The sequence below is a fragment of the Engystomops pustulosus genome, chromosome 4, assembly GCF_040894005.1.
Source record: "Engystomops pustulosus chromosome 4, aEngPut4.maternal, whole genome shotgun sequence".
In the NCBI taxonomy this organism is placed as follows: domain Eukaryota; kingdom Metazoa; phylum Chordata; class Amphibia; order Anura; family Leptodactylidae; genus Engystomops; species Engystomops pustulosus.
Genome location: NC_092414.1, coordinates 208,011,084 through 208,028,081, shown reverse-complemented (window position 1 = coordinate 208,028,081; position 16,998 = coordinate 208,011,084). Strand labels below are relative to the sequence as shown.

Sequence of the window (16,998 nt, the reverse complement as noted above, 5' to 3'; positions counted from 1 at the left end):
ACAGGGAGGAGGAGGAGATAAGCTGTGACATCATCTATTGTCAGTAGTGATGTAATGATGGGTCAGTGTTATCTATATAGAGGTCATTGTACAGGGAGGGGAAGGAGATAAGCTGTGACATCATGGATTGTCAGTAGTGATGTATGATGGGTCAGTGTTATCTATATATAGGTAATTTTTCAGGGAGGGGGAGGAGATAAGCTGTGACATCATCTATTGTCAGTAGTGATGTAATGATGGGTCAGTGTTATCTATATAGAGGTCATTGTACAGGGAGGGGGAGGAGATAAGCTGTGACATCATGTATTGTCAGTAGTGATGTATGATGGGTCAGTGTTATCTATATATAGGTAATTTTTCAGGGAGGGGGAGGAGATAAGCTGTGACATCATCTATTGTCAGTAGTGATGTAATGATGGGTCAGTGTTATCTATATAGAGGTCATTGTACAGGGAGGGGGAGGAGATAAGCTGTGACATCATCCATTGTCAGTAGTGATGTAATGATGGGTCAGTGTTATCTATATAGCGGTCATTGTACAGGGAGGGGGAGGAGATAAGCTGTGACATTATCTATTGTCAGTGGTGATGTAATGATGGGTCAGTGTTATCTATATAGCGGTCATTGTACAGGGAGGGGGAGGAGATAAGCTGTGACATCATCTATTGTCAGTAGTGATGTAATGATGGGTCAGTGTTATCTATATAGAGGTCATTGTACAGGGAGGGGGAGGAGATAAGCTGTGACATCATCTATTGTCAGTAGTGATGTAATGATATGTCAGTGTTATCTATATAGAGGTCATTGTACAGGGAGGAGGAGATAAGCTGTGACATCATCTATTGTCAGTAGTGATGTAATGATGGGTCAGTGTTATCTATATAGAGGTCATTGTACAGGGAGGAGGAGATAAGCTGTGACATCATCTATTATCAGTAGTGATGTAATGATGGGTCACTGTTATATATATAGAGGTCATTGTACAGGGAGGGGGAGGAGATAAGATGTGACATCATCTATTGTCAGTAGTGATGTAATGATAGGTCAGTGTTATCTATATAGAGGACATTGTACAGGGAGAAGGAGGAGATAAGCTGTGACATCATCTATTGTCAGTAGTGATGTAATGATGGGTCAGTGTTATCTATATAGAGGTCATTGTACAGGGAGGAGGAGGAGATAAGCTGTGACATCATCTATTGTCAGTAGTGATGTAATGATGGGTCAGTGTTATCTATATAGAGGTCATTGTACAGGGAGAAGGAGGAGATAAGCTGTGACATCATCTATTGTCAGTAGTGATGTAATGATGGGTCAGTGTTATCTATATAGAGGTCATTGTACAGGGAGGGGAAGGAGATAAGCTGTGACATCATCTATTGTCAGTAGTGATGTAATGATGGGTCAGTGTTATCTATATAGAGGACATTGTACAGGGAGGGGGAGGAGATAAGCTGTGACATCTATTGTCAGTAGTGATGTAATGATGGGTCACTGTTATCTATATAGAGGTCATTGTACAGGGAGGGGGAGGAGATAAGCTGTGACATCATCTATGGTCAGTAGTGATGTAATGATAGGTCAGTGTTATCTATATAGAGGTCATTGTACAGGGAGGAGGAGATAAGCCGTGACATCATCTATTGTCAGTAGTGATGTAATGATGGGTCAGTGTTATCTATATAGAGGTCAGTGTACAGGGAGGGGGAGGAGATAAGCTGTGACATCATCTATTGTCAGTAGTGATGTAATGATGGGTCAGTGTTATCTATATAGAGGACATTGTACAGGGAGGGGGAGGAGATAAGCTGTGACATCTATTGTCAGTAGTGATGTAATGATGGGTCAGTGTTATCTATATAGAGGACATTGTACAGGGAGGGGGAGGAGATAAGCTGTGACATCATCTATGGTCAGTAGTGATGTAATGATGGGTCAGTGTTATCTATATAGAGGTCATTGTACAGGGAGGGGAAGGAGATAAGCTGTGACATCATCTATTGTCAGTAGTGATGTAATGATGGGTCAGTGTTATCTATATAGAGGACATTGTACAGGGAGGGGGAGGAGATAAGCTGTGACATCTATTGTCAGTAGTGATGTAATGATGGGTCACTGTTATCTATATAGAGGTCATTGTACAGGGAGGGGGAGGAGATAAGCTGTGACATCATCTATGGTCAGTAGTGATGTAATGATAGGTCAGTGTTATCTATATAGAGGTCATTGTACAGGGAGGAGGAGATAAGCCGTGACATCATCTATTGTCAGTAGTGATGTAATGATGGGTCAGTGTTATCTATATAGAGGTCATTGTACAGGGAGGGGGGAGGAGATAAGCTGTGACATCTATTGTCAGTAGTGATGTAATGATGGGTCAGTGTTATCTATATAGAGGTCATTGTACAGGGAGGAGGAGATAAGCTGTGACATCATCTATGGTCAGTAGTGATGTAATGATAGGTCAGTGATGTCCTCATGGCAGGAGAGAATTCAGCGGAGCATGTATGATATTTTAGACTCTGCTACTTCATTGTCTAACAATGTGCCGCAATAGTCATCTACACAAAGCGAAATTCTGTTTACCTCCAATAGACGGAGTCCAGGAGGAGACGGTACAAGCCTTGTATGGGGAAAACCTAGTACCAGGGACAAATGTGGAAACACATGTGCAATTTATAGGTAAATGATGTTATTTATATATATTAAAGTTTCTACATAATTGTTTAATCTGTGACCCAATAGAAAGGACAATTGTATAAATTATAGTGAAAGTAATTTTCTCCCTAGTAACTATGGGGGAGATTTATCTCAAGTTTTCCATGGGAACCAATCGGAGCCCAGCTTTCTTTATCCCACAGTTCTTTATAAAATGAAAGCTTAGCCCTTATTGGTTGCCATGAACAACTAGAACACTATCACACATCTGATAAATCTGCCCCTACATTTGCAAGTAATAAGACTCTACAACCAACTTGTGTGCACGGAAAGTTTAACAATATTTAAATACTCCTCTATATTCCAGAAGAGAAAAAAAGTTTAAACTACAATTAAATGGAAAATAACCTGAAAAAGTGTTTTACGAATGACACGTGCAGTGTGTTTACAACAAATCTTATCTATTTCTGGCAACTTTTTACAGTATTATGCAGTTGATATTGTTCTCTGATTGATCTACCGTAATTAGTGGATGCAAGATACCGTCAGAATATGTTCAAATCCTCAACCGTTAAAGTATAAATAAAGTTTTATTGGACCGACCTCCCAAATATAAGAGTTGTCTCTTTATACGTGGCCTGGTGTGTGACCGGTGGTCAGGGGAGGCCACATAGGAAATTTAGGAAGCCTCTAGAGCAGTGGTGGCGAACCTATGGCACGGGTGCCCGAGGTGGCACTCTGAGTGCTCGATGTGGGCATCCAGGCCCTCGCCCCAGCACAGTTCACAAGACTCAAAGACAAGACTCGTCCTGCACTTTCAGGGAACTTATGAGATGCTGCTTTCAGGGCAATTTGTAAAGTGACAACTCCTTGAGTGAGTGAGAAGGTGTGGACAGGACCTATTTATATTTGGAGGTCCTCCTGCTGTCCCCATGAATCTTCCTGTACAGGGAGAAAAGATACAATGATAGTTCAAATTTGCTACAGGCGATCCCTTAGTTAAAAACACCGGACTTACAGACGATCTCTAGTTACAAACGGACCTCTGGATGTTGGTAATTACTGTACTTTATCCTTAGGCTACAATAATCAGCTATAACAGTTATCACAGGCGTCTGTAATGAAGATTTATTGTTAATCCTGGTTCTTATGACACATTTTTAAAATCCACAAAATAACATTTGTTTGGGGTTACAATTATAAAATATCCAGTTCCGACTTACATACAAATTCAACTTATGACCAAACCTACAGAACCTATCTTGTACGTATCCCGGGGACTGTCTGTACTTTGCCTTTTTCAACTTTATTGGTGTCTTCAAGGCCGCTATGATGAAAGTTGAGCAAGTAGCAATAAGTTACTGCTTAAAGTCCTGTATTGGTACTTCGCGAAAAATAAGTGGGTTGTAGTTTGGGCACTCGGTACTTAATCGGTTTGCCACTACTGCTCTACAGGATGCTACTCCAGAGGCGGTAGCAGTCAAAGCTTATTGTTTGCTTTCCTAATCCAACAATTTTTTTCCGTCCTATAGTGCAGTGACAGTAATTGCATCTGTATGCTCATGCGCTCCTATAGTGCAGTGACAATTACTGCATCTGTGTACTCATACGCTCCTATAGTGCAGTGACAATTACTGCATCTGTGTAGTCATACGGTCCTATGGTGCAGTGACAATAACTGCATCTGTGTACTCATACACTCCTATAGTGCAGTGACAGTAATTGCATCTGTATACTCATACACTCCTATAGTGCAATGACAATAACTGCATCTGTGTACTCATACGGTCCTATAATGCAATGACACTAACTGCATCTGTGTACTCATACGGTCCTTTAGTGCAATGACAATAACTGCATCTGTGTACTCATACGGTCCTATAATGCAATGACAATAACTGCATCTGTGTACCCATACGGTCCTTAAATGCAGTGACAGCAATTGCATCTGTGTTTTCATTTGCTCCTTTAGTGGACTGGCAATAACTGAATCTGTAAGTGCAGCGACTAGCGCCTTTTCTGCAGGGCAATTGCCCTGACAAGGTCTTATAGCGCATTGAAAATAACTGCGTCTGGATACCCATAGCATCTTATGGCACAAAGAAGTCGTCATGTTCTATTATAATCTGCTTCCAACTACTGTGTCTAGAAATTGAAATTATATTATGTCAATCAATATAGTCTACCCAAGAATCCAGATGAGGCAGCACATAATCTATGGCGGCAATCTCAATCATTTATTCGCTGTTCCACGTGGTGATGGGGAAGGCAACATGATGACTATGACTCCCAATGTAGTTGCAACCATTTACCTCGATGCCACCAACCAGTGGGAGCAAATGGGTCTCATCGGAAGAGAAGAAGCCATCAAGAACATCAAGCAGGGTAAGAAAAGAAGAAATTATGTGTATATCCACGTTTGCTATGATGTTTGGGGGATTTATTATACCTTGTACGCCAGTTTTCCCGATGTTTGTGCCCCTTATCCTACTTTTTTTTTTTAAATTAGCGTAGAGGTGCGGGAATCGAGGAGGGGAATTAACTAAAGGCTGTGCTAGAATACTGCCCGTGCTTATACCTGAGATCTAGGCCAGGCTGGATCTGGAGTAGATTTCATCCTGGATGTGCTGAGAGGCAGGAACCAAGTCTGGTGGATATTAGAGATGAGCGAACACTAAAATGCTCGGGTACTCGTTATTCGAGACGAACTTTTCCCGATGCTCGAGTGCTCGTCTCGAATAACGAACCCCATTGAAGTCAATGGGAGACTCGAGCATTTTTCAAGGGGACCAAGGCTCTGCACAGGGAAGCTTGGCCAAACACCTGGGAACCTCAGAAAAGGATGGAAACACCACGGAAATGGACAGGAAACAGCAGGGGCAGCATGCATGGATGCCTCTGAGGCTGCATAATCGCAACATTATGCCAAAATTATGGGCAACAGCATGGCCATGACAGAGTGACAGAATGAAGCTAGATAGCATCTAAAACATCCAATAATTGACCCTGACACTATAGGGGACGGCATGCAGAGGCAGCGGCAGCAGGCTAGAGAGTGTCATGGCGACATACCCTAAATGGACTCAGGCTTCAAACCAATGGGTGGCAGAGAGGAACCAAAGGAGGTGAGCAAGAAGCGCTCAAATAATATCGGTACATGATAAAAGTTTGCCAGTATATTTTGTGGATTACACAGCAGGGTGGCGACAAAGTTAACATGGAAGCCATGAAAACAACCCAAAATTCTGCCTGACACAGCTCGTTTGATAAGGGGACCATGTATGGAGGCAGTGAACTAGTAGTAGATTAAAGGTGCTGCAGTTAAAACTATGTTAGTTGGATCTTGGCATGGAGCTGGCGCTCCGCTGCCAGGCGAGCTTTCGCCAATCCAAGCCCCTGTCTATAGGCTACTCCCCAAACAGCACTTCTAAGAACCTTTTGTATAAGATCAAGTGTAGTAGCGTTCTTATAAGTTTAGGATATGGCGGGTGAGGGGAATGTAAACAGCTGCGCAAGAAGCGCTGAAATAATATCGGTAAATGATAAAAGTTTGCCAGTATTTTTTGTGGATTACACAGCAGGGTGGCGACAAAGTTAACAAGTTTGTTGTGGAAGCCATGAAAACAACCCAAAATTCTGCCTGACACAGCTCGTTTGATAAGGGGACCATGTATGCTTACAGTTCATGCCAGTCGCTGCACTGGCTGCCAGTCTCCTTTCGAATACAGTTTAAAATAATAATAACCCTCATCCATGCTGCACCCCCCTACCTCTCCTCTCTTATCTCAGTCTATCGCCCAACCCGTGCTCTTAGATCCGCCAGTGATCTTAGATTAACCTCTACCCTAGTGCGGACCTCCCACTCGCGTCTCCAAGACTTCTCTAGAGCTGCACCAATTCTATGGAATGCTCTGCCCCGGACTATCAGACTAATACCTAACCTCCAAAGTTTCAAACGTGGTCTTAAAACCCATTTCTTTAGGCAAGCCTATAACACTCATTAACTGCATGAAGTTTTAACTCTTCTACTAACCCGTCCTGTGTCGTCCTCCCATCTGTTATCCAGCAACCAACAGGCACCAGACTTCTCTGCAGTCCCATTCACCCTGGACCTGGTATATAAGATGACGGCTGAGTGGTTCAAGCGACAGCAATTCCATTTATTATATTTTGTTCTATTCCCTAAGAAGAATGGCTTGACCATTAAATATTCTTTTACCTCGTGTTACCCCATCATCTTCATAAACCGTAAGCTCTGGCGAGCAGGGACCTCACTCCTGTTGTTCCATACAAATGTTGTGCTCTGTTACATTACATTTGTATTTGTTTCCTATGATTTGTAAAGCGCTACAGAATATGATGACGCTATATAAATAAAGATTATTATTATTATTATTATGGAGGCAGTGAACTAGTAGTAGATTAAAGGTGCTGCAGTTAAAACTATGTTAGTTGGATCTTGGGATGGAGCTGGCGCTCTGCAGCCAGGCGAGCTTTCGCCAATCCAAGCCCCTGTCTCTAGGCTACTCCCCAAACAGCACTTCTAAGAACCTTTTGTATAAGATCAAGTGTAGTAGCGTTCTTATAAGTTTGGGATATGGCGGGTGAGGGGAATGTAAACAGCTGCGCAAGAAGCGCTGAAATAATATCGGTTAATCATAAAAGTTTGCCAGTATATTTTGTGGATAACACAGCAGGGTGGCGACAAAGTTAACAACTTTGATGTGGAATCCATGAAAACAACCCAAATTTCTGCCTGACAAACCTCGTTTGATAAGGGGAGGATGTATGGAGGCAGCTATATGGACGACTTTTGGAGGTAGCAATGGAGACAACGTGTGGAGGCTGCTATGGAGACAATTTAATTTGGATAGTGCCTGTATGTGGCAGTCCCAAAAAGTTTTCAAACCAGAGGAGCAGGTAGGTGTCCCTCCAGAAAAATGGAATAGATTGAGTGCCTGTATGTGGCAGTCCCAAAAATGTTTCAAACCAGAGGAGCAGGTAGGTGGCCCTCCAGTAAAATGGAATAGATTGAGTGCCTGTATGTGGCAGTCCCAAAAAGTTTTCAAACCAGAGGAGCAGGTAGGTATCCCTCCAGAAAAATGGAATAGATTGAGTGCCTGTATGTGGCAGTCCCAAAAATGTTTCAAACCAGAGGAGCAGGTAGGTGGCCCTCCAGTAAAATGGAATAGATTGAGTGCCTGTATGTGGCAGTCCCAAAAAGTTTTCAAACCAGAGGAGCAGGTAGGTGTCCCTCCAGAAAAATGGAATAGATTGAGTGCCTGTATGTGGCAGTCCCAAAAATGTTTCAAACCAGAGGAGCAGGTAGGTGGCCCTCCAGTAAAATGGAATAGATTGAGTGCCTGTATGTGGCAGTCCCAAAAAGTTTTCAAACCAGAGGAGCAGGTAGGTGTCCCTCCAGAAAAATGGAATAGATTGAGTGCCTGTATGTGGCAGTCCCAAAAATTTTTCAAACCAGAGGAGCAGGTAGGTGGCCCTCCAGTAAAATGGAATAGATTGAGTGCCTGTATGTGGCAGTCCCAAAAATTTTTTAAAACAGAGGACCGGGTAGGTGGCCCTCCAGAAAAATGGAATAGATTGAGTGCCTGTATGTGGCACTCACAAAAATTGTTTCAAACAGAGGACCGGGTAGGTGGCCCTCCAGAAAAATTAAATGCATAAAGTACTATAGCAAGAGCCAGTGGGCCCTGTCAAAAAATAGCCAGTTTCCTCTGCTTTACTGTACAAAGAGGAGGAGAAGGAGGAAAATGAGGAGGAGGAGGAGTGGATCAATTATTCAGGTTGAGCTTCCTTCACCTGGTGGAGATTGGAAATTCTGAGAAATCCAGCCTTTATTCATTTTAATAAGCGTCAGCCTGTCAGCGCTGTCAGTCGACAGGCGTGTACGCTTATCTGTGATGATGCCACCAGCTGCACTGAAAACCCGCTCGGACAAGACGCTAGCGGCAGGGCAGGCAAGAACCTCCAAGGCGTACAGCGCCAGTTCGTGCCACATGTCCAGCTTTGAAACCCAGTAGTTGTAGGGAGCTGTGTGATCATTTAGGACGATGGTATGGTCAGCTACGTACTCCCTCACCATCTTTCTGTAAAGATCAGCCCTACTCTGCCGAGACTGGGGACAGGTGACAGTGTCTTGCTGGGGTGACATAAAGCTGGCAAAAGCCTTGTAAAGCGTACCCTTGCCAGTGCTGGACAAGCTGCCTGCTCGCCTACTCTCCCTCGCTACATGTCCCGCAGAACTACGCACTCTGCCGCTAGCGCTGTCAGAAGGGAAATACTGTTTCAGCTTGTGCACCAGGGCCTGCTGGTATTCATGCATTCTCACACTCCTTTCCTCTGCAGGGATGAGAGTGGAAAGATTTTGCTTGTACCGTGGGTCCAGGAGAGTGAACACCCAGTAATCGGTGCTGGAATAAATTCTTTGAACGCGAGGGTCACGGGATAGGCAGCCTAGCATGAAATCTGCCATATGCGCCAGAGTACCAACGCGTAAGAATTCACTCCCCTCACTGGCCTGACTGTCCATTTCCTCCTCCTCCAACTCCTCCAACTCCTCTTCTTCTGCCCATACACGCTGAACAGTGAAGGACTCAACAATGGTCCCCTCTTGTGTCTCGCCAACATTCTCCTCCTCTTCCTCCTCATCCTCCTCCACCTCCACCTCCTCCGATATGCGCTGAGAAACAGACCTGAGGGTGCTTTGGCTATCAACAAGGGAATCTTCTTCCCCCGTCTCTTGTGACGAGCGCAAAGCTTCCGACTTCATGCTGATCAGAGAGTTTTTCAACAGGCCAAGCAGCGGGATGGTGAGGCTGATGATGGCGGCATCGCCACTGACCATCTGTGTTGACTCCTCAAAGTTACTCAGCACCTGACAGATATCAGACATCCACGTCCACTCCTCATTGTAGACTTGAGGAAGCTGACTGACCTGACTACCACTTCTGGTGGAAGTTGACATCTGGCAGTCTACAATCGCTCTGCGCTGCTGGTAAACTCTGGATAACATGGTCAGTGTTGAATTCCACCTCGTGGGCACGTCGCACAACAGTCGGTGAGCGGGCAGTTGGAGGCGGCGCTGCGCTGCCCTGAGAGTGGCAGCATCTGTGCTGGACTTCCTGAAATGCGCACAGATGCGGCGCACCTTCGTGAGCAAATCTGACAGATTGGGGTATGTCTTGAGGAAACGCTGAACTATCAGATTTAACACATGGGCCAGGCATGGCACATGTGTCAGTCTGCCGAGTTGCAGAGCCGCCACCAGGTTACGGCCGTTGTCACACACAACCATGCCTGGCTTCAGGTTCAGCGGTGCCAGCCACAGATCAGTCTGCGCCGTGATGCCCTGTAATAGCTCTTGGGCGGTGTGCCTTTTGTCGCCTAGGCTCAGCAGTTTGAGCACCGCCTGCTGTCGCTTAGCGACGGCACTGCTGCTGTGCCTAGAGCTACCGACTGATGGCGCCGTGCCCACGGATGGTAGTTCGGAGGAGGAGGTGGAGGAGGGGTGGGAGGAGGAGGAGGCATAGTAGGCCTGAAACACCTGGACCGAGGTAGGCCCCGCAATCCTCGGCGTCGGCAGTATATGACCAGCCCCAGGGTCAGACTCGGTCCCAGCCTCCACCAAGTTAACCCAATGTGCCGTCAGCGATATATAGTGGCCCTGCCCGGCAGCACTCGTCCACGTGTCCGTGGTCAGGTGGACCTTGTCAGAAACGGCGTTGGTCAGGGCACGGGTGATGTTGTCTGACACATGCTGGTGCAGGGCTGGGACGGCACATCGGGAAAAGTAGTGGTGGCTGGGGACCGAATACCGAGGGGGGGCCGCCGCCATGAGGTTGCGAAAGGCCTCGGTCTCTACTAGCCTATAGGGCAGCATCTCCAGGCTAAGCAATCTGGAGATGTGCACATTAAGGGCTTGGGCGTGCGGGTGGGTTGCACTATATTTGCGTTTCCGCTCCAGCGTCTGGGGTATGGAGAGCTGAACGCTGGTGGATGCTGTGGAGGATCGTGGAGGCGACGATGGGGTTTTTGTGGCAGGGTCCTGGGCAGGGGGCTGACTATCAGCTGACACAGGGGAAGGAGCAGTGGTGTGCACGGCCGGAGGTGAACGGGCTTGTTGCCACTGAGTGGGGTGTTTAGCATTCATATGCCTGCGCATACTGGTGGTAGTTAAGCTAGTAGTGGTGGAACCCCTGCTGAGCCTGGTTTGGCAAATGTTGCACACCACAGTCCGTCGGTCATCCGGTGTTTCCTTAAAGAACCTCCAGACTTCTGAAGATCTAGCCCTCGCCGCAAGAGCCCTCGCCACGGGAGCTTCACTAGTTGACACATTTGGCGCTGATGCACCAGCTCTGGCCCTGCCTCTCCGTCTGGCCCCACCACTGCCTCTTCCAACCTGTTCTGGTCGAGGACTCTCCTCCGTCTCAGAAGCACTGTGTTCACCCGGCCTCTCAACCCAGCTTGGGTCTGTCACCTCATCATCCTCCGATCCCTCAGTCTGCTCCCCCCTCGGACTTCCTGCCCTGACAACAACTTCCCCACTATCTGACAACCGTGTCTCCTCATCGTCGGACACCTCTTTACACACTTCTACTACGTCAAGAAGGTCATCATCACCCACAGACTGTGACTGGTGGAAAACCTGGGCATCGGAAAATTGCTCAGCAGCAACCGGACAAGTGGTTTGTGACTGTGGGAAGGGTCCAGAAAACAGTTCCTCAGAGTATGCCGGTTCAAATGCCAAATTTTCCTGGGAGGGGGCAGACTGGGGGGGAGGAGGCTGAGGTGCAGGAGCTGGAGGAGTGGCGATTTCGGTGACATGGGTGGACTGCGTGGAAGACTGACTGGTGGACAAATTGCTCGAAGCATTGTCAGCAATCCACGACATCACCTGTTCGCACTGTTCTGGCCTCAACAGTGCTCTACCACGAGTCCCAGTAACTTCAGACATGAACCTAGGGAGTGTAGCTCTGCGGCGTTCCCCTGCTCCCTCATAAGCAGGTGATGTCTCACCCCGGCCAGGACCACGGCCTCTGACCCCTGCAGTAGTTGGACGCCCACGTCCCCGCCCTCGTCCTCTACCCCTAGCCCTCGGGTTAAACATTTTTAAAATGAGAGTTATAGCTTTAATTTTTTTTTAACTTTTTTTTGTGTTTTTTTTTTTTTTTTGTGTTTTTGAGTTTTTAAAACCAAACAATGCTATCCTATTGCTATGGCTATTTTCTAGCCAAGTATGAAAGCACACTACTATGCCAGATGAGATGACGCTGAGTTATTAAACAAAATAAACGTAAAATAAAAAAGGACAAATGGCAGACTGTGCCTAATTGAAATCCAACCCCTACTAAATTTTCCCACTTCGGTCTTTGCAATGGATATGTGCGTCACTAAGCGCAAAACACAGCGGTCGCAAGTCTCACTACAAATTGCTCACAATTGGCTAGTAGATGCACTGCAGCAAGTACAGCCACCAGCAGATCAACCAGAAATCAAATATATATAACGCTACTGTAGGCGTAAGCCGTTTGGATTCTCCTTTGGCTATTTTCTAGCCAAGTATGAAAGCACACTACTATGCCAGATGAGATGACGCTGAGTTATTAAACAAAATAAACGTAAAATAAAAAAGGAAAAATGGCAGACTGTGCCTAATTGAAATCCAACCCCTACTAAATTTTCCCACTTTGGTGTTTGAGGTGGATATGTGTGCCACTAAGAGCTAAACACAACGGTAGCAAGTCCCCCTGCTAATTCCTCACAAAATGGTACTAGATGCAAATAAAAAAAAAAAAAGTAGAACGTTATTGTAGCCCTAAGAAGGGCTGTTGGGTTCTTGGAGAATCACTCCTGCCTAACAGTAAGCTAATAGAACACCCTAACGCTTTCCCTGACCAGCAGCAGCTCTCTCCCTAGCGGCATCCAGACACAGAATGATCCGAGCAGCGCGGGCAGCGGCTAGTCTATCCCAGGATCACCTGATCTGGCCAGCCAACCACTGCTATCGACGTGTAAGGGTACCACGTCATGCTGGGTGGAGTGCAGAGTCTCCTGGCTTGTGATTGGCTCTGTTTCTGGCCGCCAAAAAGCAAAACGGCGGGAGCTGCCATTTTCTCGAGCGGGCGAAGTATTCGTCCGAGCAACGAGCAGTTTCGAGTACGCTAATGCTCGAACGAGCATCAAGCTCGGACGAGCATGTTCGCTCATCTCTAGTGGATATTGATTGACAGAAGCACACGAGAGTGAAAATCGGTTGGGTACCGTCTGTCTATTGAATGGGCGGCAAATGGCGGCACTAAGTACAATACTTTATGACAGAAGAATATACATGTAATATTCGTGGAATTATGGTGGTGACATGGTGGTAATTGATTGGATTCCTGTATTCCCAGGTTTAATACAGCAACTTGTCTACCATAAAGCAGACAACTCCTACTCATCATCTCCAGGCAGACCGGCCAGCACATGGTGAGCATATGATCATTTCTACTCATGGCATATGTGGTATAGGCTTAGTTCAGGATTTTTTTTTTATTATGCAACAATTATACCATAAATTATTAGTAACATTAGCTATACATTTACAACATCAAACAGACACTACACAGAATATAATGTTATCAGTATACTATCCAAATGCCCTGGGAACACAAACTTGGTATCCAGAGTGAGAACACATCAACAAAACTAATTGAAGAAAGAAAAAAAAGGGAAAAAAATTTATCTTCCCTTTTCCTAGAAAAAAAAGGGCCACCTAGAAAGACTTCTCCCACACTAGGAGGATCTGTTTAGGCTACATTAACACAACCTTCGCATGACCGTTATATATGTCCCCCATAGGCCAGCAATGGGCGCATGGTGCGGTAAGGAGCATTACGGTGCAGCACGCTCGCGGCACCGTACCCCTCCATACCTGGGGAAAAGATAGGACATGTCCTATCTTTCCCCGTATTACACGCCGTGTGGTATGTTTCTCAATGGAGAGGGGCGGGGGCGAGCAGCACCCCCTCTTCCTCTCTTGTGCGCTGACGTGTGTCCGCCTTGCTACAGCGTGGCCAGCACACATCGTGTGAATGTAGCCTTAAAGAAAGGTTTTTTAACAGAAACACAAAGGAGGATTTTTCCCACAGGGACCATCTCTTTTTACTTTACATTAGTGAGTGTAATTTGGGGCCATCGTTACTTGCATGTACTTATTGTATTATTATTATTATATAGTTCAGGACTTCTCGGGTCATATCTCTAATGATTTGACAAATTGCACCTTAAAGAAGCCCCATAGTAAACCTTACCATTTGATACTATCCAAGTTTACCATTTAGAATTTTTTTTTTAAAACATTATACTTTTTTAGGAGAAGGTAATGTCTTCTTCATAAAATTCTAGAATTTGACTGGTCAAACTAAACTATCTATGACGCTGTAATAGTGTAATACAGTGTCCAGGGCTTTGTGCACTTTCTAGGGTTCCTGCTTGTAGTGGTACATGTTTTACCCAAGATTCATTTACACATTTGGACACTGCTCTTTATCTCTGACCAGGCTCTCAGCTTACGTGGCCAAGGTTTTTGTAATGGCTCAAACACTGGTGGACATTGACAGCAATATGTTGTGTGGCGCCATCAAATGGCTGATACTTCAGAAACAGAAACCAAATGGAATGTTCAAAGAAGACGCCCCGGTTATTCATCTGGAGATGGTGGTATGTATCAGCTGAAGGCTCCTTGTACATTGTGTTATGTGGTTTTAGTTTTTCAGTATTATTCTTCTCCCCAGGGAGGTATCAAAGGGTCTTCAGAAGATGTTGCACTTACAGCCTTTGTCCTCATCGCTATGCTGGAAAGTGAGGTTACCTGCACTCCACATGTCAACGTAAGTCAGGTATTGTTATTGTCATCATTATGAAGTACATGCCGGGATTCATGCAGAATCTGTCCTCCATAATTTATTCTAGATCCTGAAGATGAGTATAGAGAAGGCGAGCAGCTTCTTGTTGGGTCAGTTACCAGCTCTTGATAAACCGTACACCATCGCTATTACCTCTTATGCTCTCGCTATGGCTGGGGCCATAGATCACCCACAGAAGTTACTTTCTGCTATCACAGGTACTGGAGTTCTCTGGATACTTCTTATAGTCTACTCAGGGCACTGGAAGATATTTATATTGTGGCACAGTAGGTAAATCGGATATATTTTAATTTAATTAAATCAATATGTCTACAGGTATAATGGTTAAATCTGCAGTAGTTGCTGCGTTTGTAAGAAACGCCATCAATGTTTTCCATAACTGTCTCTCCCTTTCCTCCACTAGACAATTCTCATTGGAAAGATCCAGGGTCCCATCTCATTACCATTGAGGCCACATCTTATGCTCTTCTGGCTCTCTTGCGCTTGAAGCAGTATATTCTTATCAGACCAATAATACGCTGGTTATCCTGGCAAAAATTTGACGAAACAGTTAACGGAGCCACGCAAGTGAGTGATATGAATTGGTTGGGGCTTCACATTATACTCTTATTACATCATTAAAAACAAACTGGATACAGGTGGGGGGATTTTAGCTGGAGTTCGACATAGGTTATCACGCTATGTGTATACCGAGGCAATATGTGTAGCCTTCAATTCAGTCCCCTAGTACAGTACCCCACCTAGTCACTTAGTCCATGGTAACTAAATTGAAAGCAAGGGTACCCCTTAACCAAAGGGGAGAAAGGACCAAACTAGAAACGTGAGCATAAAATGGAATCTTTATTAATGACATATAAATAATGATGACATAAACACAAACAGTGGCGGCAAAAAGCGGCACTGTGCTGTGGGTATCGATAAAATACAATGAAATACCGAGTGGTGTAACACAGAAAAAGAAACGGACCAACCCGCACAATGTGGAGAGGAGGTAAACATAGGAGTCTAGTCAGAGGAGGCTGGACAAAAGTGGGCATGAAACCTGCAAGTCACATGACCACAGGGCCCCGGGAGGCCTCGGGCCCCGGGAGGCCACGATCACGTGCACCTCTTCTCTTGCGCTCATTGGTACGCCTCTCTTTTATCAACTGACCCTGGACCGGGAAGATGCCACCCCCAGACGAAGGCTCATCCCGAGCTGAAACGCGCGTCGGGGACGCGGTCTTTCCCGGACAGTGGAGCTCCAACTGCTGTTATTGATTAGGTAAGAGCTGGCACTTTCTTTCTAATGTTACTTAGCCCCTACATAGGGATTTGTGGCAACCGTTCACATCAGGTGCCATAAATAGATGGTTATTATGAGGTTTCCAGCCTCATTGTGCGGGTTGGTCCGTTTCTTTTTCTGTGTTACACCACTCGGTATTTCATTGTATTTTATTGATGCCCACAGCACAGTGCCACTTTTTGCTGGCACTGTTTGTGTTTATGTCATCATTGAAGGGTGACTTTGTGTATCCTGAGTCACTGCCCCTCGACAGCAAGTGTGTGAGTGCCACCACCTGCCACCCTGTGCCACCATAGAAACAGCTGCAGGGCAGAGACAGTGCTGGGCAGATAAGAGATGACTGGGAATGAATCAAATGTCAAGAGTAGCGTATCTGGGCCACCGGAACCCATCCCAAAGTGAGCCCCTGAATTGTGTCTGAAACGTAGCTGTTGTTCTCTTTAGGCTTCAATAATGATGTTCCAAGCTTTGGTTCAATATCAGACGGATCTCCCATCTATAACTGAGGTACAAATGGACGTGACCATTCATCTCCCAGATAATCCATTTCCATTACGTTATCAATTCAATGAAGAGAACCGTATGGTGCCACGTTTGACTGTGGTGAGTATGGAGGGTTCATTATATTGAGCTTACAGCTACGTGTTATTTCAAGCTATTTATTTCACTAGATAATTAGGAATTTACCATATAACATCAGATTGTAAATGTGTACAGAAAGGTGGGTGTATCAGGAGACAAGTTCCTCTACACATCTACTGGTAATTGTTAAGGGATTTTGGATTCCATGAGCAACACATTGACAGGACTTATTGAAACTATCAAGCAAGTATTTATCAGAATCCATATCCAATGTACTTTTCCCAACCCAAGACACCGTTGGTCTTCTGAGAAGGGTTTCTGCAAGATTTAAAGAATAACTGTATAGATTTTTTTTCCACAAATCAATAGCTCTTGGGATGTAAAACACCTTTGCCTATTATCTTTGTTACCTATAATCAGTAGTTTCTTTGCTATGGCCTTCAGATTGCCTTAGAACTGCAATAGCCGCTTCCCTCCATGTGCTGATAAGCTCTGAAGTCCATACTTTGTTTATAGTTTGTTTTTCAGTCAGTTTCAGGGGAGGGGAAG

The 16,998-nt window shown here is 45.3% G+C and overlaps 1 protein-coding gene across 8 annotated transcripts in view; it reads left to right on the top strand.

Annotated features, from left to right (window-relative positions):
* The window catches only part of LOC140128225 (A.superbus venom factor 1-like), a 119,915-nt gene that overhangs the window by 87,888 nt on the left and 15,029 nt on the right, over positions 1–16,998 (top strand). For all 8 annotated transcript variants that reach the window (XR_011855128.1, XM_072149772.1, XM_072149776.1 and 5 more), the window contains 8 exons: positions 2,596–2,682; positions 4,840–5,043; positions 13,068–13,143; positions 14,217–14,376; positions 14,451–14,546; positions 14,629–14,779; positions 14,986–15,149; positions 16,312–16,470. Coding sequence is in view for 7 of the 8 variants with exons in the window: in XM_072149772.1 (XP_072005873.1) it covers positions 2,596–2,682; positions 4,840–5,043; positions 13,068–13,143; positions 14,217–14,376; positions 14,451–14,546; positions 14,629–14,779; positions 14,986–15,149; positions 16,312–16,470 (1,097 nt within the window). In the remaining variant the exon portion in view is untranslated. The remainder of the gene's footprint in view (positions 1–2,595; positions 2,683–4,839; positions 5,044–13,067; positions 13,144–14,216; positions 14,377–14,450; positions 14,547–14,628; positions 14,780–14,985; positions 15,150–16,311; positions 16,471–16,998) is intronic.